Consider the following 23379-nt stretch of genomic DNA (forward strand, 5'->3'; position numbering starts at 1 on the left):
AAGGTTTGACGGGAGAAACAAGAGCCTTTATCTTAACTGCAGGTTAAAGGACTTGGTTGCCAGCAGTCAGCGAGGGTCATTCAGACAGATGTGAAATGTAAGGCACAAGTATCCCCAGGTTATATATGCTCTTAAAAAGATAAGCCTACCATCTCACGTCGAGTGCGTACATGAGAAAGGGAAGGCAGCGTACAAAGAGATCAGCATTTCCTTGCACAATGTGATTAGCAAAATGATCATACGCCTTCAATTTTCCAGGTGAAGTATCTCCTTGCAGTGTCTGTACTGTGAAGGAGAACCTTACATTTATTCATCCGTGTTGAATGAACACGTATCGTATTTGTTAGTTTTTGGCTAAGCAGCAGTTAACAGCTACAAAAATAAAAGAAAATAAATCATCCTGTGGTAAAGCAGAGCCCAGCAAGCATCAGATCCAATTTGCCAGGGGAGCAAAGCAGCCGGGTTCAGGGACGCGTGGGCTGCCTGCCCTCTGCGGGGGGGAGCCGCTGCCAGCGGCAAAAGCCACTTACTACTCCTGTAATGACTCATTAACCCATCTCAGTTCATCTCTGCATCAAGTAATGCCGTAAAAACTAAGCGATGATGTAACTCCATGCCCTGGATCGCGTGTCTGTGGAATACTTGTCTTTTCAGCCCTGATCTCCTTTTGAGGTGGGTAGGATGGATGGGCAAATCCGAACTGGGCTGGGCTGGATTCCAGCTGCTTGTGCACCATTATAGGTGCTGACTAATTAGTACAGTCATAAGTTAAGTCAGTAGTCTTGTGCCACTATACTATATATAGTGCTTTTAACTCTCACTATATATATATACACACATATATATGTTGCCCCTTCTTAGGCAAGTTACAGATACGTTGCTTTGTGACCTGTACAAGTAGCAAATCATTAAATCTACCCCCCAGCAATTAGCTGTGCCACCAAGGGAGGAAGCCAAGCACGCCAGACCTAAAACCGGCATTTCAGGCGTCACCCTCCATGCCATACCAGTTACTGTGACTTATGTGAATTTGGGGTATCGGCAGTATTTCCAACTGCTTGAAAGAAGTGGAAGTCACTCCGGAGAACGTCTCCCCTTCCTCGCTGTAACGCCCAGACCGGTGGGCTGTGAGACAAGGGCAGCAGCAATTTGTGCATGAAGCAGCTGATGACCTTACCCTGTATTTGTGCAAGTACTTATTTTGTGCCAGGGCTCTGTGTTTCTTATATAAAAAAAGTTATAAAGCTTTGACTTTGTACTGGTTTGTAATCGTAGTGTATTTTAATAACAAAACATAAACTTCCCATACCTTTTTTCTGTGACATGCCAGATAACTTCAGTACTCTTCAGATTGTTGTCGTCTTTGTTAATAAACTGAAAAATAATAAGATAATTATGAACTATGAAAATGCGTTCTTTAGCTGTGCATGAGAATGTTTTTTTTATTTTAAGGTTAACTATTTTCTGTAAATATTGATACTTTGAGGATGTTTTGATAATAACAGCTTGATATTGTTTTACATTATTTGGTCCACGAGCAGGTAAAGAGATGGAAAGGAGGAATTTCTCCATATTCAATGAACAGTCATCAAAAATGATTTTCCTATTTTAAATGGCTCTTTTCTCTCAACATACTCTTTTAACAGTTTAAGATCGGAAGGCCGTCTACTATTTGAATGCATTCTTAGTCTTTGAAAAAGTAAGAATACACTTTCAGAAAACCCAGAATCATTTAGCTGTGCAAACGTCGTTAAAAGTCAATAGAACGTTTTCTGTGAGATCTTATGACTGTCCTGTTCTTTTATGGATAAAGTTCTTTTTTGGTTTTTTTTCCTTTGACTAGGATACATCATTTACTACAGTACGGATGTGAATGCTGAAATCCATGATTGGGTTATTGAACCCGTCGTGGGAAACAGGCTGACCCATCAGATCCAGGAACTGACCCTCGATACACCGTACTATTTCAAAATTCAGGCCCGCAACTCGAAGGGCATGGGCCCTATGTCTGAGGCAGTGCAGTTCAGAACCCCGAAAGGTGAAGTACCGCGTGTATCTACAGATCTTCCGTCTCGTTTTCTGAATGCAGCCTCTATAGCGATAAGATACCAGTAGCATGAATTTTACATTTAGACTGGAAAAGACGGGAAGACAATGGAGTTTGACTAGAATGAAATTTTCCATTGGATTGCTCTTGCGTGTAGTTACTACACACGCAAATATTGCTTTTGATTAATTGTGTTGTTTCAAAACTGCTGGTGGGCGCTTAGGTCATCTAGTTATTAATGCCCAAGGTCCGCGTCCTAAATGTGCTTTTCAGAAAAGTAGTTTTTAGTTGCTTTAAGATTCCAGGTCTCGCGTGTCACGTCTGCTCATGATGAAATGGGACAAAGCAGCAGGCTCTGGCGTTGGTGGCCAGCGCGCAGCTGCTCGCTAGTGACGTGGATGATGCAATGGGGAATAGTGTGACACGACAGGCTCTTAAGTCAAAAACTGCTCGGTGATGAAATAGTACGAATGGTGACTGGTGAAATAGTACGAATGCATGCTAGCTTGAAAACAAGTACTCTAAGGGGAGGTGAAAAAGAAAAAGTTATGAGTGGATTTTCTAACAGTACTTTTTCCATATGAGTATCGGTGGTTAGAAGTGAGAGCTGTAGCTAGTCTACTTATGCCATGTGAAACTTTAAATTCTTTCACTCCTTCAAGCCTTGTGATCTTTCTCTTGTTTTTTCCTTCCCTGTGCTTGTCCCACTAGCTGAATCCTCAGATAAAATGCCTAATGATCAAGGTAAATGAATAGTCACGCATTCTGTTTTATTCCATCCATCACACGTATTGTTTTTCCTATCCACGTGCTGTTGCATTTCCTAAATGAAACAACTATTGGCTGCTCTAACTGTAAATGAGCAAGCTCCTGTCGCGCTTTTAATAGCGGAAGAACTGGAAGTCCTGTTTGTGGTTTGGGTGTTAGGAATATAAAGTGATCTCCGTAGTCAGATGTCACGTGAAGGGAGAAGCGGGTTGTGCCAGAGCTGAATCATTCGATCAATATGAATTTGGATTCAGTGATACTCCAGCCAGCCTCTGACCATCGATGCAAGATCTCAGTGCATAGAGGTGGAAGATCAAACAGCTGATTAGCAGAAGTGCTGTTTTGTGAGCTCTACATCAATAACTATTTTCATGATAAAGGAAAGTACGTCTGCTCTAGAAAGCTTTTTTGCAAGAGAGAATCTGCTTGTCAGCTCATTTAGACTCCAGACTCTCCTGAAGAGCACAGCATTAGCTACTAAAAGCCTTAAGGTTTTAAAATGCTAGCTTGAAAAATGGTAGCTTTGAGTTTACTCCATTGAATTATAAGGTGAATGTCCCAGGGCTATTTTTGCTTTCTTTCAAATAACCTACAAGCCCAATAAAAAGGGGAAGAATTAGTCTAAAGGGATGAGTTTAACAGGACATTGGCAAGCAGCTTAGATGCACAATTAAATAGACCCTGAAGGGGTTGAGAATGAGCTTTTTTTTTTTGACTTGCTTTTCAACTTGTTACTTAGAATTTTTTAAATATGCTTTTACCTTCTGTGTACCAAATAATGCTGATACGAGACAGTTACGGAGTATATTCATATTCATATTGTAGAACAGAGATGCTAGGTGAGATTCAGCCTTGTCTGTGGGGAAGCAGATGCTCACCGTGGCATCGTTAGGTCTCAATTGCAAGTGGAAGGAAATAGGAGAAGATTAAAAGGTTTTATGTAAAAGTTGCTGTTTTCTCTTCTGCACTATTCTAACCTCATTTCAGCAGGCAACTAAATCTTCTCATCCGTCGCTATCATCCGAAAGTAACGTATTCTTCTAGTAACAATTTGATTAGTCTTTATCAAATTATGTAATTGTAAAACATAAGACCCTACATAAAAGCCAAGAGAGTTTTGTTTCAGGATTCCTCTAAGAACAGTCGGAGGTTATAAATCGTAGCGGTAGGTTGAATGTAGAAAAGGAGAAGACGAGCTGAAGAGCAGCAAAGCCTGCTCTGTGACAAGATCACTAAATTGCGGAATTGTGTCCTTTCAGGAATAGTAGACAAGTTATTTGGGACTGCAAGGAACAAAACGACAACGGGATTGACTGTCTGGCCTTAGCGGCTCTATCTTTTTTTCTCTCTCCTGCTTCAATGTTTTTCTTCTGTATTAAGTACACCATATTGTTCTTACACACACTTCTATAGCACGGAGCTTGTATTAGGAGAAGTTAGCGGGTGTTGCTCTCAGGCTTCAAGGAGTTGCACTGGCCTAGTACAAAAGCAAAGGTTAAGGTGTCTAATCTTAGTAAAACTGTCCTAAAGTAACACAAAGTAAAAATATTTTGTCTGGCTGCAGATACCTAATGGGTAACACAGAGATTGACAAGCTAAAAAACCCAAAACAATTTCAAGGAAATGTTATCTTCAACTGTTCCTTAACCCAGAAGGAAATGGAAAACCTCAACACCAAACTTCATTAAGATTTGGTGTCCATACAGAAGATGCAGCATGTGTGTATGCTTGTTCAGAGCATATCATGTCGAAGCAAGGCTTACGCTCCCCGTTGTGGCGGTGACTAGCTGCTTCGAGGGAGGCAAGGAGCCGCAGTCCTTACGCCCACATAAACTGCAGAGAAGAGTCAGGTCATCCTTTTAGGTTGCACCACCTAAGAAATGAGCTCCCCAGAATTTAAAGGCTAAACTGTTGATCCCGGGTTTCAGGAATTAGATACTGAGAAGCGACTTGATTAGGTTCCTAAATGTCATCGTATTTTGAAAACTGGGCTTTGTATCTTGTCGGCACCTTTGCTTTGTTGAAAACAGGCGGACAGTGACACCGCACAGTCAGTGGCAGTATCGGGCGTCCCTGAGCTGCCGCGCTCTGCAGGGATCACGCGCAGGTAGTTATTCCCAAGGATGTCTACACCCTTTGGAAATACGACTGCGCACCAGAACGCTGCTTGCTCCATATCACTGCCTTCTAACATTTTTATCATCTACATGTGATTTATATACTTCACCACGTATACACACACGGGGGGTATATAAAATCTGCAGTTGGCTGTGCGAGTATATGCATTGCTCAGGGAGTGCAGACCCCATGACAAACCGCACGGATTCCATGTGTTACACCCACATGTACCACATGATCCCTGTTGGTCTGTGCAGGTGGCTTCGTGTATCTTGTTATCTACTCCTTTATTTTATGTCATCTGTAAACTCCAGTAGCAATTATTTTGATTTTCTTTCACGGTGTTATTAAGGATATTGAATTACACTTGGCCAAGCACAGGTCTTTGCAGAACTCATTACAAATACCCCTTGTGAATAATGATTCTGCAATTATAATTCTTATTCTTATCAGTTAGTTAGCTGTTAATCTTGCTAATATGTGCCACACTGCTTTTTTATTATGCTGGTTTTAACAAAGCATTGTACAGTACTCAGTACTTTTATGGAAGTCTTAATATAGTATGTCTGCATAGTTACTGTTACCAGCCAAATTTGTAGCCTGGCATTTAGCTTGTTTGAAAATACCTGCTTTCAATAAAACAGAAAGATGGGCATAAAGTATGACACCAACTCTCCTACCTGTCACCTTTTCCGTGATCTTGCCTATGTTCAGGCTCCAGCTGCTGCACTAAAAATGCATAGGGCGTCTCTTTGTCCTTTTAAAATATCGTCAGTTGTTTTTATTCCCCCCTTCTCCCGCAGCTTCTCCGGTGCTCCAGCATGTCTTCCTCTAGGGGGTTTTTCACGTCTTTTCAGTGCAAGTTATCTGGTCGTACGGCTGTAAATATATTAAATACAAGCTCTTTAAAATTTTGTTAAATTATTTCATTGCTGCTGCAAAGTTACTAGTCCAGTACTTCAAAAAGAGAAGACATTTTCACTGAGTGCCGTGTCTTCTCTAGACTGGCAGGTGCAATATGTCTTTTTCATTATAGATTTGTCCTGCAAGGCATCTTTTCCATTATTTTAGACTGCATCTAACGCCTCACTATATACACGTAACTTTCCTTCTTTCTACCCTTCTCGGGGCTGAATCAGTATTCTTGCTGGTACCTTCTGCTGCTTTTACCAATTGTCTGTATTTCACAGTGACTAATTTACGGGCTTTAGCTTGACAATTTCCATTTGTTACACATCCTTTAACACTTATTACTTCTTGATTAGAGTGGATTTTTAACTCAGAAAATCCTTCTCCTGATTGTGAAACCGCCGAATTTGCAGACTTTTGGGTTTTTGTGGTTTTGGCTTTTTGCGCATAACGGTGTAAAAATGTGCAAAGTATTATGGATTCCTATAACAAGAGGAACGTTGTTCTTTGCATCTGGCTGTACGTTTCCCCTACTACAGTGTTTTTATCATTATGCATTAGTGCATTTCCATGAAAACGCCGAAGCGAAAGAACGGGGTTTTGTAGAGCTGTAGCTGCGGGAAGCATTCTGCTAACTCAGGAGAGGTCTCAACATTAGAGGTGAACTTGTGACTTCGTGCGTCTTGCTGCGGCAGCAAGTGATCCAAATTAGACGAGAATTACGCAAGGGGAAGTACTTGTTAGAGTAAAAAGAGAACGGCATTTCAGCTGGGAGGTCAGCTCTTGCATTTAGCACCTGGGAGCCCACTAGCCGTACCTAAGGTTCAGGAGGGGCTGTGTAATTTGCCTCAGTTTGTAATAATTGAGGTACGGATACGTTCACTTCCGTTGTCAGCCTGTAAACATTAAGCTTTGAAACGAATTAATTTGTTTTCCCAGGTTTCACCAAAAACATTTTTCTGATACTTCATCGTCACTTGCGGCGAAGGTGAAACAAGCAGAAAAGAACGGGGAGAAGCTGAAAGCAAGTTTTTATGGATAGGCAGAGACTTAATACTACGTTTACTGGGCTTTTGATCTTCCACTTACTTCCAGTCTTCCACACTTACTGTAATTAGGTATTAGGAAGAGAAACTTGTATAATTACTGTTTCAAGATGATTAACTGTCTGCACAAGTGTGTCAAAGCCATTTGCCTCGACACATACCTGTGTATTACTGCAAATAATTTGTATTATATGTTAAAAAATGAATATTAGTAGAGGCTCCTAAGCTTACTTAGGAAAATAGTAACGTAGGAAACTAATTATTAAATAGCTCTTTTGAAGAAGTGGTTCTCTTCTTGGAGAAACACAGTTGCTGTTCAAAGCCAAATCATGTTGCAGGGGAGAGAAAAGGAGGAAATAAATGCTCACAGTGGTTCAGAGAAGTTCTGAAAGAGCTGCCTTAGAAATGCTGAAGTGTGTGTGTTTATGAGTACGTGCGCGTATATATACGTATATAAAAGTACCACATATACGACCTTTTCAGCTTCAGGATCTGCGGGGAAAGGAAGCCGCCCAGTGGACATAGGACCAGATTACAAACCACCGCTTGGTGGTAAGTGTTGTTGTAAAGCTTTTCAATTTAAACGCAGTGTCTTCTGGTGCTTCGCCGAGTGACACTATCTCCTACTGAAAATTCTGATTACGGCTGTTCCAGTAACTTTTTCTCTTTATGATGGTAGTTGTTGCCACTCAAGAAATCGTATCATACTTCTGTCATAATGTTCTTTCCTACTCTATGGGGTATACGGAAAAAATATCATCGCATGCGTTTACATTTCAGTCTTGATAAGCAGATCTTGTTCCCAGTTTAGTTTTAAGTGGCTGCTATAGTGCACAAGTGTAAAATTAATTCAGTAAGAACATATTAGGGAGGGGAAAAAAATCATCTGAACTCCTTCTCCTTATTAGCACTGTGCATTGCGGAAGCCTTGCCCTAAGGTAACGCTCATTAGTGTTACATAAAATGTGTTCTTTTAGGGGGAAGTGACCACTGTAGAATACTGACACCGATTCAATACTGACACCGATTCATGTGATTATTGGGTCCAAGGGGATGCCTGTAGTGCTGTCATTTTAGCAAGATCCCGGGTTAACTCTCCTCGGACTCTAGACTATTGAATTTTTTTATGATAACTATTTGAGTAGGGTGAACATAAATTTTTATAGACTGTTAGTTGGAAATGGATCTATAAAGCATCTTACGGATTTAACAATTGTACAGAAACACAGTTGGCATATGACAAAAAACCAAGCAAGCGTTCACTTGAAATCCTAGCAGACAAACTATCATCTTTCTTACTCTGCTAATCTGCATGATTCTGGAAGTCTCTGACAGGCACTGCTTGGTTTTGATGGGGATTTTTTCTATCTAATAAATAACCCCTTTCTCCCATCTCAAACCCTTACAGGCAGTAACAGTCCCCATGGAAGTCCTACTTCTCCCTTGGACAGCAACATGCTCCTTGTAATCATAGTATCTGTTGGAGTGATCACCATTGTGATAGTGGTGATAGTCGCTGTCTTCTGCACTCGTCGCACAACTTCTCACCAAAAAAAGTAAGATGTCCGGGTGGTGCTTTGCCCTGTCCTACCTTTCTCACTTAATTCTATTATGTAATCTTTTCTTTATGGTGCTTTAGAGTTGATTATTTTTAAGTCTTGCGGGCTGTAGAAATTCTGTTCCGACAACACATCAGTAATGCAGTTTGAATTCTTGTGTTTGGAAGGTAAGATGTATCGATGCAGCTAAGTTATCATGCGTGTGGTGATGATGGCGATGTTCTGTTTTTCCTAATCAGTGTTTCAGAGTTTACAAAGCATCGAGAGTTTACAGGCAAACTGGGGCAATGCTTTCACGTATACCTGCACTCACCCCCTCTGAGGAGATATTATTGTTTAAAATACTGTTTCCAAACGCGAGCCAGTACATCTGTTTAGAGCTGTGAGAGCTCAACAGCTCAGGCAGATTCTCACTTCTGTTCTTAGCGTGTACTTCACTGTGTGGAGTAGGTCTACAAGCTGTGCATGGTAAAATCCAGGTTTTAGATAGATTACCAGAGTGGAATCTGAATCTGGTGCTGGAATCCTTAGAAAAATGCTTCAAAATCCAAAATATGGTTTTGTATCTTAATTCTTCTCTCATTTAGAGCAGCTGAATTAAGACTACAGCAGCGATGCTTCCATTTGTAGGCTCCTGAAGGTTGTTTCTGCATGTTCTTTGAAAGAACTGAACAGAACTGAAAGCTTTTTTTTTAAAGTTTGAAAAGACTGTTATGCAAAAGAGAGTTTTAAGAAAGTGATTAAATCCAGGCTTAGAAGAGAATTTCCACTTGCTTTGCTGAAGCTGAACCGTCCTGCAAAAATGCAAGTTCTTCAGGAGGGGAGAGCAAGGATAGATGAGTGATGGTCCAGCAGCTGGGGGATGTGCTTGGGAGAGGGCAAAATTCATGGACCTGTACCCCAGAGACGTATTTTTATTTTCAAAGAGCAGAAATAACCCTCTGAAATCTTGCTTTTGTTTTCCCGGTTTCTAAATGCCACCTCTCCTACATGGAGCAACCCACAGCCCGTGAATAACCTTCTGATCTGTTTTACTCGTTCAGCCACAGTGCTCAAAGCTGGGTGCCGGCAGCACGTCTGGCTGCGTATCACCTACATGAGAGGCGCTCCGTTCATTGGTATTTTCAAAATTTTATTTAGTCCTGTCTTAGCCATTTCTAGCAAGTGTGCTACCCAGAAGGGACACCTTTCCTCCATCATTGCCGGGGTCCCAAGTGAGGAGTGCGTGCGGAGGGCAGTGCTGGAACTCGACATTTTACTTTTCCAAAATTCCATCACAGCAAACGTCTGCCTCACAATCAGTTTGCTGCTGCTGCTGTTCAACAGCGATGAAAAGCACGTTAGTAAGATGTGTCTGACCTGAGCAGCGGTAAAAATGAATGTTCTTGTCATTAGTCTTTAGAGTTAACCATCCTATTGGGATAATTGGCTATTTGCACACTCCTTCTACAGCTGTTGTTTGAGGTTGTTTGTAAGCCCTGGAGTACGGACACGGCATGATGTACATAGACTTCATATTTAGAATATTCTCTTAATAACCCTAAGTACTGGAAACTTAAATTTTGTTAATGAAAGCTTAGACTGTAGAGCGCAGTTCTGCAGCGCGTGGTAGCATTTGAGACAAATTTCATGGCGTCAGAGTTGCAGAATATGCTTTGAGATGTCAGCTGTGCTTATATGTAAAATTCAAAGCTTCCTGCCCAGTGGGTAGCTTCTACTCAGCTGGATACAAGATCTGAAGGAAATCTCAGTGAAAATTGGCCTTTGCCAACAAGTGAAAGGAAGCCTACATCTAAGAACGTTGCATTTGTTTTCCTTCCCAAGGAAACGAGCTGCCTGCAAATCAGTGAATGGGTCCCATAAGTACAAGGGAAACTCCAAAGATGTCAAGCCTCCCGACCTCTGGATCCATCATGAAAGACTGGAGCTAAAACCCATAGATAAATCTCCAGATCCCAATCCAATCATGACAGATACCCCAATCCCTCGCAACTCCCAAGACATCACCCCAGTTGATAATTCCATGGACAGCAATATCCATCAAAGGCGGAATTCCTACAGAGGTGAGCTGTCAACAAATACTTTGACCATGATGTTTGAAAGTAAATACCTTTTACTATATCTGATGAAATCACTTTACTGACGTATTATTCAGTTACCCTTACCTTTTTTTGTTCTTATTTTCCAAGTAGTGAATTGAGTTTGTGCCTAGTTTATAAGACTCTCTGAAAAGGACGGATCACATGTTTTAGCGAGAAAATTGAGTGCCCAAGAGTTAAATCATTAATTTCCCTTGGTAAATACCGATTAGTAATCAGAAGATCGTCTAACAAGTGTTTCATATTGAACTGTTGAGAGATGCGTGGGACATTTTTTCAGTGGTCAAACACACAATCGGGTTTTGGCGCTTTAAGCAGCTATTGCTCAGCTCTTGAGGTGTGGGTGAGTTTTCACTCGGTGAGTGGTTAACTTGTCAATGGTCTGTGTGACGCTTTGTACCGCCACTCATTGCCCAGAGCTGCACTGCCAGGGGTTTGTGTTTGCATTATGGCCTGGGGAGTTTCTCCGGTGCCCAATAATCTTTACCTTAACTGTCCTCGTTTCCACCTTCTAGTGAAGGATGAAAGAGCTGTTTTTATCAATTATGAGTCACAGAGCCGCTTACAATCAGGACAGCCCAGAAATAGAGAGAAGGATTGAAATCATCTGGTATGGTATCACAGAAGTCTTGCTGCAATGGTAAATAACCTTCGGTATTTTTCCTCCAGGGCATGAGTCAGAAGATAGCATGTCTACACTGGCAGGAAGAAGGGGGATGAGGCCCAAGATGATGATGCCTTTTGATTCTCAACCGCCTCAGCGTAAGTCAGCAGCCCACCTACCAGCTGGCTTGAAATTGGGAGCACCCAAACAAGCCAGGCTGATGCTGTATGCACAGGCACGCACACTCATATGTAATGCCCTCCTACTTACTTCTCCTAAGTAATTCTGTCATATCTGCAGTGGAAACAGTTCAAAGAAGGTATCCCGAATCCCTTATTGTGAAGGCAGAGTTAGATCAAGTTAAAAGGAGAAACTGAATAGCTGTATTTGAGTGAGCGGGAAGCAGGCTGCAAAAGTAGGGAAGAGTTAGGAATGTGTCCCAACAGTCTGTCTGTCCCAGTTTCCACCAGTGGCAACGCAGGTGCTTTTTCAGGAGATCCTACAAGCCTGGCCATAGTCCATTCGCTTTGTACTCTGCCAGTATCCAGCTGTTACACAGGAATTGTAGAGAGCTGGCAAATCTCTGTCAGGTTCTTCTCCACTGTTAGTCATCTTCTCCCCAGACCAGTCATAGCCTTTTTAGCCTCCCCTTATGAGGCAGCTACTCCATCCCCTTTATCACTTCAGTTGCCATTCTCAGAGCCTTCTCTAACTTTACTACATGCTGCTTGAGACGCAGAGAGGCCAGAGCTGCACCCAGTACCACCAAGGTCTTACAGAGCAGGAAACGGTGTCCTCTGCCTTGTTCTCAAACCCTTCTTCGCTGAATGAGGTGCTACATTCTGTTGGCTTTTTTTGCTGCCGTTGCATCTTGAGCTAATGATAGCAGAGATCTGTCAACCGTGCCTCCAAAAGCTCTTTGCTGAGTTGTAACTGCCAGCTCCGAGTGCAGTATCACATTAAGTACTGTTTGGATTATTTTTCCCTCCATGTATTACTACTGTAATAGCACATTTAGCTATGCTAAAGTTTACCTGCCGTCTCTTTGCCCGCTCAGACAGTGTTGTGAGGTCTTTCTGGAGTTCCTTGCCATCAAAATAGCATTTGACTACCCCAAGGACCTTAATATAATTTCCAAACTTGAAGATTTCTCTGATTGCTTCCATGTCTGGGTCACTGCGAATGATAATTGATTCAAACCAGTCCCAGCACTGATACCTGGGGAATCTCCTGCTGACTCTCCTCTGTCTTGAAAACTGATGATCAGGCAGTCCCTTTTGCTTCTTCCTATCTGTAACCAGCTTTCAGTCCATAAAAGAGCTTTCCTTCCAACAGCAACTTAGTTTTTTAACTTTGGAGCCGACCCTTGTCAAAGCCTTTTTGAAAATTTAGCTGTATTATAGTTACTGATTCTCTTTATTGCCATATTTATTGGCACTGTCTTGAAACTCTGAGGTTAGTGAAGCGGGATTTACTTTTACAGGAGTCATGCTTACTTTCTTCTAAATGACCATGTTTACCCATATCTGCAGTGATCTTACTACTCTTACACCAAAACATTTAATATAACTGCTGTCCCCACTGCATGGACAGCTATTTGTGAAGCGGTTCTTGACCAGCTGTAGTTTATAGTCCACCCTCGTATGGCACACCAAAATCAGTATGGATTTATGCTAAAATGCAGTGGGGGCTCAGGAGCAGCTTCAGAAACAACTCGGTTGCTCGTCCAGTAGGAGAGAATTGGAGACGTGGGGCAATAGATCGCCACGTGTCTGAGTGCGAGACACCCCCACTTGTGAGCTAGTCCCCTGAGCAGAAGAAATGGCTCAGAAGGAGTGACAGTGCTCATCTTTTGGGAAGGATACCAAAAGCATACGATATGTACGGTAGCTTTGCTCCACAGTGTGGCCATTATACTAATTTATTAGAACATGGATAGACCACTGATAGGGGCTGAGGTTTTGCGAGTTTGTCCAAGCAGACTCTTACATGAGGAGGATGTCTGGTTTGTTATTTCTTAGCTATGTATTTCCCTATCAGTTAATGATGATTTGAGCAAAAGCGCTGAACTGAAACTTTGTTCAGGCAGTAGAAAGATATTTTAATTATTATTATGAAATATTTTAAGAATTACACAATATATCTAGTTTTCAAATGATGACTCTGAGATGGAAAGGGACTTGGCTAAACCTCTAAACAACTGGACTGAAACACCGACTTGAGAACATAAGTAAAAAGTACAAAAGTTAACATGCGGTGACAGAACTGTGAGGCAAAGTTACACAGTGCTGGTCTGGTCTGAGCTTCAGACTTCCCCGAGCACTACGCTCATGTTCAACCCTGTAGCCAGGTAATTGCTACCACAAGCTCTTGTGTTTTAGGGAACGATTTCACAGAATCACTAAGGTTGGAAAAGACCTGTAAGATCATCAAGTCCAACCATCAACCAACAAACCCCCCCATGCCCATTAAACCGTGTCACACAGTGCCATGTCCACACGTTCCTTGAACACCTCCAGTGATGGTGACTCCACCACTTCCCTGGGCAGCCTGTTCCAGTGTCTCACCACTCTCTCAGGAAAGACATTTTTCCTAATATCCAGCCTGAACCTCCCCTGGCGCAACTTGAGGCCATTTCCTCTCGTCCTGTCACTTGTCACTTGGGAGAAGAGACCAACACCCACCTCACCACAACCCCCTTTCAGGCAGTTGTAGAGAGCGATGAGGTCTCCCCTCAGCCTCCTCTTCTCCAGACTGAACACCCCCAGCTCCCTCAGCCGCTCCTCATCAGACTTGTGCTCCAGACCCCTCACCAGCTCCGTTGCCCTTCTCTGGACACGCTCCAGCACCTCAGTGTCCTTCTTGGAGTGAGGGGCCCAAAACTGAACACAGCATTCGAGGTGCAGCAGGCCACTCCGTTACGTTTCAAGTTCCTAACCTTTTGCTTTATTTACCTGAAGTGAGTGCTTGGTTTTCTTGGCCTCTACATGCTTTTTCAAGTGTCCTGATGACCCGATTAGCTCAGTTTGTGAATTTTCGACTCTTTGCTTGTTTTACAACCTTTTTACAAATGTAGTATCTTTTTTTCTTGGTTTTAAAAGAAATAGTCTGATGCTCCTTGTTTTCTCCCAGTTTTACATGTATAAGGGAGGAGCGGAGGATACAGTTTTACACTAATCATCTTCACTCCAATTAGTTTCTTAAAAGTCTGTTTGCTGTCAAATACGGGTGTCTAACTTTGCAGCTATTGGATTCTGATGATTTCCTGTCCCATGCCAGGCACTAGAACATGATGAATTCAGACTTGTGTGACCCCGTAACAAATTCAGACTGCAAAAACTCTTCCCTTGCGCTCTTCTATGTCTTTTTGCTCTAAATGGGATGCGGGGTTGGATACACATAGCCTCAGAGAAACTCACATAGGAGCCCGTGCTGAAGCATGCTGCGTGCTCCACCGAAACAGCGTAGCGAAGTACCCCTCATAGTGTGTTATTCAGTGAGATACTCAGCAACTTGTAAGATCGGTCCCACGTAGGATGAAAAGACGTACAGTTGACACAAGTGATATGGTGGTGATACATATTTTAGGGAGGTAGTATATTCCAGTTCTACCTTTTGAGGGTGTTCAGGCTGCTGTGATAATGCTGGCAGATCTAGCTGTGGATAGGATTTTCTCTTGCAGCACTAAACCCACCTGTGGCATCCCTTTCTGGGGACACAGCTTTTCACTGGATCGGGTTTTTCTCACTTGCTCACCATATTCTGCTTTGGATAGTGTTTCAGAGCTACTACGATTTTGTGTTCTTCTCCCCATCTCCAAGCTTTTAGGAAATGTCTTGAGAGGTGTAGAGTATGTGCATGGTTTTTTTATTGTGATTGCAAAAACATATAGGCAGTCTTTTGCACTGACATGCATTATATTTGGTAATGATTGAAATGCTTGCTGAAACACAGGTGTAGACCAGTGGTTTCTACAAACAGAAGTAATTAAAGTGTTTGTGCCTGGAAAATGTTATGCCTGAAAATCTATATGCCTCCTACCTTGCTGACGCGTAAGAGAACTCCTGGTGTCTCTGATGACTGCTGTCTCTGCTGGATGTCTGATCTCCAAGCTTTTGTGGGTTATTCCTCCATTTGCCCGTTCCCTGCAAGACAAAGTGGCATTTTAATCTTGCTTGAAGCTCTTAGTGAGAACATCCAACTTTTCACATCTCGACAGCCATCTCACAGGACTTAAATCTAGAACCTACTGATTACTCAGTATTAGAGTTTAGTTACTCTTCATTTACAAGAGGTTGATAATGATGTTAGCTTTCTGTTGGCATAACTCAATGGGAGAGAGAAATTGTTTATTACCAACAGCTGAAAATCTCTAAGTAGATTGCCTCCACTGGTCAATTCACACATCCTGTCCTGCTGACAGACTGTTTTTCAGGAAATGAGGAAGTCAGAGGGTGCAGATTTGTTTAGTCAGCCTCTGGGTTCAAACCACGTGCATCAGTGCAACAAGTCTTAACTGAACTCACCGTTATAACGATGGATTTGTGCATCATGCCATTCCTAGAAAGTAACTTTCAAAGGCAGCACATCTGGAGACTTTCCAGAAAAGGTTCAAAAGAAAATAACCAACCACAACCGTTGTTTTCTTGATGGTGCTAGTGGTAGTATTTCCCTCCTGTTTTCTGTGTTGAGACTCTTTATTTTGGGTGATTTTAAGCAATTCAGTATTTTAGTCTGACGTAAGAACTAAATTCTGCGCATGCTTTTCCTCCCAGCTGGGGAGTAGCGAGAGTTTGTTTTGCTGTTACCGCAAAAGAGTGAGGGCAAAGGATGATTTTCATTGAGTATAAAATTCATGTCTCGCAAACAGGAAAAAGAAAACAGCAAGACAAAAAAAGAGGGGAGAAAAGAAAAAGCAGCTTCTGGTCTGAGTGTACTGGAGCAGGGCTTTACTAAGCCTGCACAGAGGGAATGAATGGAGCCTTTGGTGTCTTGTCCTACTCTTATCATTTGTCTTGCGTTATTTAATTAACCAAAGATGCCACATTTGGTTACAATGTTAAGAAATTCAATGACAGCCAGAAATTACTTTGGAATTGGAGCTCATATGTCTCCCATATTAGGTCTGACATTAATAGCACAGCATGAAATACATGGAAGTTCTAAAGGGAGCGGAACTTCATTTTTCTCAAGCGGAACAGAAAGCGCTTGAAAGATACAGCCAAGAGGGATGCGCTTTCTGCACAGGAAAATGAAGAGCTCTGCCTCTTTTGGGGGTGTGGTGTCTTGGCACGGAGGGAGCTAAAGTGCTGGAACAGAGTTGGGAAGTTGATATCGAAACATGTCATCTTGGTGTCACTGTAAACCTGCGGAGCAGTCGGCTCCCCTGTTCAGTGGCTTTGCGGGAGAGGGGAGGGGTGTGGTGCATTTCGGTACGTGTCCATGCTTGTCTGTACGTTAAGCATTTTTCTGTCTTGTATTCATTCACAGCTGTGATTAGTGCTCATCCCATCCATTCACTCGATAACCCTCACCATCATTTCCACTCCGGCAGCCTCGCTTCGCCAACTCGCAGCTATCTCCATCACCAGGTCAACCCGTGGCCGATTGGCACATCCATGTCCCATTCAGACAGGGCCAATTCCACAGGTGAGATATAAATGATCAGGTAGATTTTGCTTGTAATGGAACAATGAGTGAAACGTGTGGAAATCAAAGCCTGAAACTTAACTTGATCAGTCTCCATTGTGGCGTTCCACGAGAGGCAGAGTGATCGCTTTAAGTACAGACAAAATCCTTGGTAGGTTGTGTTTTCTGTAAAGTTTCTTGTGTAGATCAGATATTGATCCTTGAGGTACGTGATGACGTCCTTGGGCAACGAAGCTTGATGTTTTATATACAACTTGAAATAGGAAGATTCCTTATTCCAAAGCCTTCAGCCCTGGCGTCTGAAACATCAGATTAAATCTAATTTGAGCTACTTAATATGATAACTTTTTTCCTAATTAGTTGTGTTTAAAACCGAGAGAGGTCAAAAGTCCAGACTTTGCTACCGAGAGCTGACATCAGTTAATCTTCCTGAAGCACACAGAAAATTGTGGTGATTTCTATGCAGTGTTTTTAGGCTTAAAGCACAATCATTTGCAATAGTTTTTGTAATGTCTCCAGTGCTCTGGAAAATTCTGAAGCAACAGTATTGCTAAAATGCACGTAGGTAACATCTTGAGAGGAAGTGAATTTTGAGCTTCTCTAGCTTAAGGTCTACATTTTAATGAAGGTGCCACAGCCAAACCAAAACAATTCATGAGGCTGCAAATATACAGGCAGACGGCATGTTAGAGGCAGCAGATTTCCTTGTTCTGTTTATACCGCTGAAGTGACAGTTCTCACAATCCAGATCTTTTCCTGCATGTGGTCCGAGTGGGATCACAATGCTCTAAATTCAAGATACCATCTCATTGTTCTCTTAGGTCAGGGTGGAGCCTGCTGCAGACAAACAAATGAAGCCTGTGATTCCATTTTAGCTTTCAGCAAGTAAAGGCATTTTGAGTCTATCATCATCTCAGAAAAAAATATGGCTCTTCTGTATGCACTACGGTGATATATGCTTAATGTATACCTATTTAAGAATGCCAATACTGTGAAATACTCAAGGGTAGAATGAGAATGAAGATTTGTGTTCCATGCCGCTTATCTGAGGTCTTATTACCTGTAGCTGTTTCAGTGCAAAACTGTTGATTTGGTGCTATGCCTGTGGAATCATTCGGTTCTCAAGCTTTATTTTGTTATTAGTCAGCCGTTGCCCTTCACCTTAAAACAGGACAGTTACACAGAATTGGTGTTATTTGCTACACAGATAGTTAATCTGTGAATTCACTTTTTAGCTTATAACAGCGATCTTGGAGAAGGTGCTCGCAAACACTACTGTTTTGTTTCCATCTGACCGCAGAGAACATTCCTGTTACAGAAAATGAACCGCTTCTTTTTTTCATTTGTCTGTTGTAGAATCTGTTCGAAACACACCTAGCACGGACACCATGCCGGCTTCCTCATCTCAGACGTGCGCGGACCACCAGGATCCCGAAAGCGCCACAGGGTCTTACCTGGCTAATGCACAAGAGGAGGATTCGGCTCAGAACCTCCCTACGGCACACGTCCGTCCTTCCCACCCGCTGAAGAGTTTTGCGGTGCCCGCAGTTCCACCGGCTGGTTCCACGTATGACCCTGCATTGCCAAGCACACCATTACTGACTCAGCAAGGTGAGCGGGGCAAAACTGGCGAGATATATTTGCCGAAAGAGAGAAAAAGGAGGTTTTAAGAAGAAAATGAGAGAAGCTTTTTAAGGGGCGGGGGGTAGAGTTGGGCATCAAAGGAAATAGGTCAGAGGCTGGAGTGAATTTTCTTGGTATAATTTTCAAGGCCCTTTTTTTTTCTGTACATGGATAAACTAGACAAATATTCAAATTCAGCACTCCATAATTTGAAGCATTCATTTTCCTCTAATAGAACCCTTTTTATTCTCCTACTTTCAAGAGCTTTCAGAATAGCCAAAAGGACTCATTGACTGAGGCATAACTATATATCAATTTGTTTTAAGCTCCTAACCATCCAGTTCACTCGGTGAAGACTGCGTCAATTGGGACTTTAGGAAGAACTCGACCTCCCATGCCAGTCGTAGTTCCCAGTGCCCCTGATGTGCAGGAGACCACCAGGATGCTTGAGGACTCGGAAAGCGTAGGTACTCTTACACTGCCAGTGGCTTTCTTTGGCAGTGCTTCTCAAACGGGGGTGAATCTCTCCTTATATGACACTTGCAAACTTTAGTATTGTCTGCGCTGAGACTTTCAAAGGCAGAGGTTAATGAGGCTTCTGCCTTCTGCCAAGCGCATTGCCTGTTAACCCGTATAAAAAAATCTTAGTGCAAATACTTTCTACACAAGGCAGCAAATGCAGAGAATAGGCACTTAAATTGCAACTATTAGGAGTGCTTTCTAAATGTGAAAATCGCTTCAGAGCATACCCTCATTCCTACTGACGCAACACTAAACAGCTGTAGTGCTTCCACCTATTCCAGTCCACAAGGCCCACGCAGTCAAAAACTGAAAAACCTTCGGCAACGTTTTGGCTGAACTGAGGCTATTAGCTGAACACAGAGTAATGTTCTCCGAGATTTCCTTTCTTGACTCATGCTCAATGCTTCTGGTTTTTGCTAGCCTGTCACAATTACAAGAAGAGGAGAGTAAGGACAGATACCATCTATAGCACTAGTCTTTTCATTCTTTACAGGACGTAGCGCCTAATGGAGCTTTGGTTCATGACTTGGGCTTCTATAGGCAGGCTTCCGTACTGGAGCTGTAGAAGTGCCCTGCACATCTGTTTGCCGCCTGCTTATCTTGATGTAAAGAGCATCTTTGTTCACAGAGCTGAATGCCTCCAACAGTGCCGTTTGCTCTTCTGTACAGCTTAAGATGTTGTGTTCATGCTCACTTTGAGATGTCATTTATTTCTGTTTTGCAAGCATACTGTGCCTGCATCCTATTAAAGTCAGGCAGCTGCAGCTTCCTGTGCTGCTGCAGAGCATCCAAAGCGTCACTGCAGATGGAAAATCTAGCATTAATGCCAAAAATGTTTAAAGCCATCATCCCAAATATGTTTTTAGATACTCACATGGAAGTGTTCTGACTTCCTGGGAAAAACGCAACTGTTGAGCTGCTTTGGAAATAGCTTTAAAGAAAAGTGAGGATGTTTTGGGTATCAGGCACTGGAAGAGCTGTCTTGCTTTCAGATTGCAAGCCAAGAAGTTACTGTATATGCCATTGTATCACTGCTACAGGAAATGCTTATTTTGAATTATTTTTCCTTTTTTTTCTTGTTTCCTTGTCCTGTCCTTTTGTCACCCTCTTGATTTTATTTCTGTATGCACTGGTCTAGCAACTGTAGGCATGCTTGATTTGGTGCACTTTTGCCCTTCTGTCTAGTTGTCACTCCTACTTTATTCTTTTTTTTTAGTTGGTACCAAAAATACACTCGTTAGTTTATTCATCAACAAATTTGTAATATTTAAATATAGCCATTAATGAATTTCTTCATTAATAAATTAGTACAGTATAAAGTCACCGCAGCACACAAAATACTAGTTAAATTATGAGTTTTAAAAATTAGGATTAGATAGCGATTTGAATTGATTCTGCTTTTTTATGAGAGCCTGTAGGAATGAGTCTGAGTACGTCCAGCTCGCTGCTGTTTGTCGTTGTCGCTAGTCACCAGATAACGCGTTAGACACAGGACAGAGACAACTTTTCTGGTACAACCTAGATTGCGTGGTAAACCGGAAGGTGACTGCTCCATTCATTTCTATTTCAATGAAAGAAAAGGTTTGTATCTGGAAGGAAAGGAAGTGAGATCACGGTCAGGGTTGAAGGCTCTGCTCTGCGAAGGACTTGAGTTTTACGGTACGCAGTCAGCTGAGCAGTAGCTTTAATATTAGTCTCTAGCCAGAAGTTCTAATAATGGACCTTAAATATATAGAGCAGAAACTATCACATGGGAGTTCTGTTGCTTCTGATCTGGCATTAGCAGAGCTGGTATTGGAACACCACGTGCAGCCTGGCTCGCCTTCTGTGAAAACGATGTTGAGGGTTTGGAGAAATGCTCCAAGAACATAAGGGGTTGAAAACAACACTGTAGTGGGAAGGACTTGGTCAGTTTAGAAAAGGTTTTGAGATGAACTTGTTCGTAGTATCTACCTACATAGATGAGCAGCTATCACGATTCTGTTACCAATGCAATATAAATGAAGCTAGACAATTGAGGCTAAAAATGGATTATGGTTTTTAGCAAGCATAATGATTCTTAAAACAGTTTTATTGAAGTGATTCCTTTGACCTTTTTTTCCTGTTAAGCTGGGAAGATTTTTCTGAAATACCTACTTTGGTTCAAAGGAAGCTGTTATCGATACAAGGAAAACAGATAAGATGATCGCGGTCTTAAAAAGCAGTGAAACTATGAATCACTATTGCAAAAAGATCTGTGTTTAAAATAGAGAGTAGTTTCAAGTTATTAATTCCTGTAACTGTCGATAAATCTGTTTCTGCTTATTCATGTGTCAGGGTCACCGTCTACACCGGAATCACTGACCATTTCTTCTTATTTCTTGTTCTGTCCCTCTTTAAAGAAAGCAAGTCACCTTGTCAATAACTTTTTACCTCTCCCACAGAATTATGAACCGGATGAGCTGACCAAAGAGATGGCCCACCTGGAAGGACTTATGAAGGACCTTAATGCCATCACTACAGCATGACCACCTTCACCAGGACATGACTCCAAACAGTTTCACAAGTCTTGGGACTCAGCCTTGGAACGCAAGGAATTGTACAGAGAAAAAAAAAAAAAAAAGAAAAAAGAAAAGAAGAGAGAAAAAACAGCACATGAGAGAATACACAGAAAGCAAACGAACCAACCAGTGCATTTGTGCTACAGCTCGTCAAAAAGAGATGACCTTTCTTGTCATCGTCCTGCAACGAAGTCATTGCCAAGTTGAATTCCATTTACCTGCTGAGATGACGCAGGATGGGACGCATCAGGCTGAAATTTAGCATCCAGACAAAAGGAAAAAAAAGTGGACTTCATGGGGGTTTTTTTTCTGGTCAGGTTTTGTCTCAGTGGTGTGATTGCCCTGCCTTTTCAGTGTTGGACATTCGCATTTATGTACAATTTTATTTGTGTTTTTATTTTATCTTTTTTTATAAAAAGGAAAAAATACTGTAATAAAAAAAAAAGGAGAAACTGTTGTTTTCCACAGCCTAGACTGACGTTTGACTGCTTGTTCTATCGTGTATGAAAATTCATTGCCAGCGTGGGTTGTTCTGTTTTGTTTTTTATTCTGCGTATAATTACGTCCCCTTCTGGCAGTTAATCCATGGCCTTTTGGGATGCTGCACTGCTATTTGTAAGCTTTTTTTATTATTTTTATATTATAATTATTAAAAGCCTGACTTTCTCCTCTCATCACTGTGAGATTACCAGTCTGTTTGAATTGAAATGTAATTTGAAAGGCTTGTTTGTCGCTTTTTGTGCAGTTTCAATATTTTGAGTGGGGAAAAGTAGACGGGGAAGGGGAGGGGATCCAGTGGGAGGCTTCATTATTGTTGTTTTCCTGTCTTTCTACATTGACTCGAAAGACTGAAGAAAATGAAAGCATCTTCTGTAACGTCCTTCCTTGTAACGTCAGCATACTGTGTCTCTGGTTACTGAATTTGCAGTGAGAGTCTCATTTAGAAACATTAAAAAAAATTCCTCCTGTAAAGTTAGGGTTCTTTATCTTTAGATGACACTACAGCTTATTTTGGCAACAGTGCTCTGTTTTGTTGTTGTTAGTTTAAAGATCGCATCATGAAGCTTCAAAGTACAGATTGAGCGCTCGTTCAGCACGGAGAACTTAGCGCAGGCAGCAGTGCACAGCGCTTCTCTGCTTGTGGTGCTTAGGTTTGAGCTTCCCGGACCTGCCAGAAGCAGAGAACTGTGGACCTCTTCTCATCAGCAACACGCCGCATCGTACTTTTGAGAACACTACATGTCCACAGGATCCTTCAGCAGCCAGTCCAGCCCCAGTGCAATTCCTCTATCCCAGGCCATTTAAGCAAGAATCCTTCTCTTGAGGATTCTTCAGAGACATAAGCAAGGCAAAAATGTATTTTTTTACACTTTTGAAACCATTTGAAAAGAAAAACAGTATTAGTGACTCAGGTGCTGTTCACACATCTGTCTAGAAAGGAAGGAAAGTTAAAAGGGAACTCCTATGTGAGGGGAAGGAAAAGGTTTTGTGTTTTCTCCTTGTATGATTGCCTGGCTCTAGGAAGAGGAATGACATAAAAAGAGGGACCATATTTTAGTAAAAAAATCAAAAAAACCCAATACCCAGCTGCCTAACGAACTCATGTGCAATTTCCCTTTTAAGATGAAAGGAAACAAAACTTACTGATGATTCCGATGGAGAATCCGTTCCTCCTGAGCCATCGGATTTGTGATCTCGGAAGCTCAGCGATAGCGAAGGAGGACGCGCGGGTAACAGGCCTTTCAGGTGTGGGGTGCTGCTGCTGTGGTCCACAGCGCCTCCGCTAGCTGGCCGTACCTGTTGGAACATTAAGAGGAAATACTGTAATCTGCTTAAATTTAAACTTAAAAAAAAAGAACTTCATTTATTTTCTTCTATCTATTCAACTAAAGCGA

At 42.0% G+C, this 23379-nt stretch overlaps 1 protein-coding gene across 1 annotated transcript in view; it reads left to right on the forward strand.

The window, feature by feature from the left end:
* Positions 1–22248, forward strand: part of NEO1 (neogenin 1) — a 215823-nt gene extending 193575 nt beyond the window's left edge. Inside the window, exons 20-29 of the mRNA XM_059823584.1 lie at positions 1844–2038; positions 2759–2791; positions 7372–7440; positions 8297–8444; positions 10272–10510; positions 11216–11308; positions 16641–16799; positions 18156–18410; positions 18749–18885; positions 21368–22248. Of these exons, the coding sequence (XP_059679567.1) occupies positions 1844–2038; positions 2759–2791; positions 7372–7440; positions 8297–8444; positions 10272–10510; positions 11216–11308; positions 16641–16799; positions 18156–18410; positions 18749–18885; positions 21368–21451 (1412 nt within the window). The 3' untranslated portion in view covers positions 21452–22248. The remainder of the gene's footprint in view (positions 1–1843; positions 2039–2758; positions 2792–7371; positions 7441–8296; positions 8445–10271; positions 10511–11215; positions 11309–16640; positions 16800–18155; positions 18411–18748; positions 18886–21367) is intronic.
* The last annotated feature ends 1131 nt before the right edge of the window (positions 22249–23379 follow it).

The sequence above is a fragment of the Gavia stellata genome, chromosome 13 (assembly GCF_030936135.1).
Source record: "Gavia stellata isolate bGavSte3 chromosome 13, bGavSte3.hap2, whole genome shotgun sequence".
NCBI lineage: Eukaryota > Metazoa > Chordata > Aves > Gaviiformes > Gaviidae > Gavia > Gavia stellata.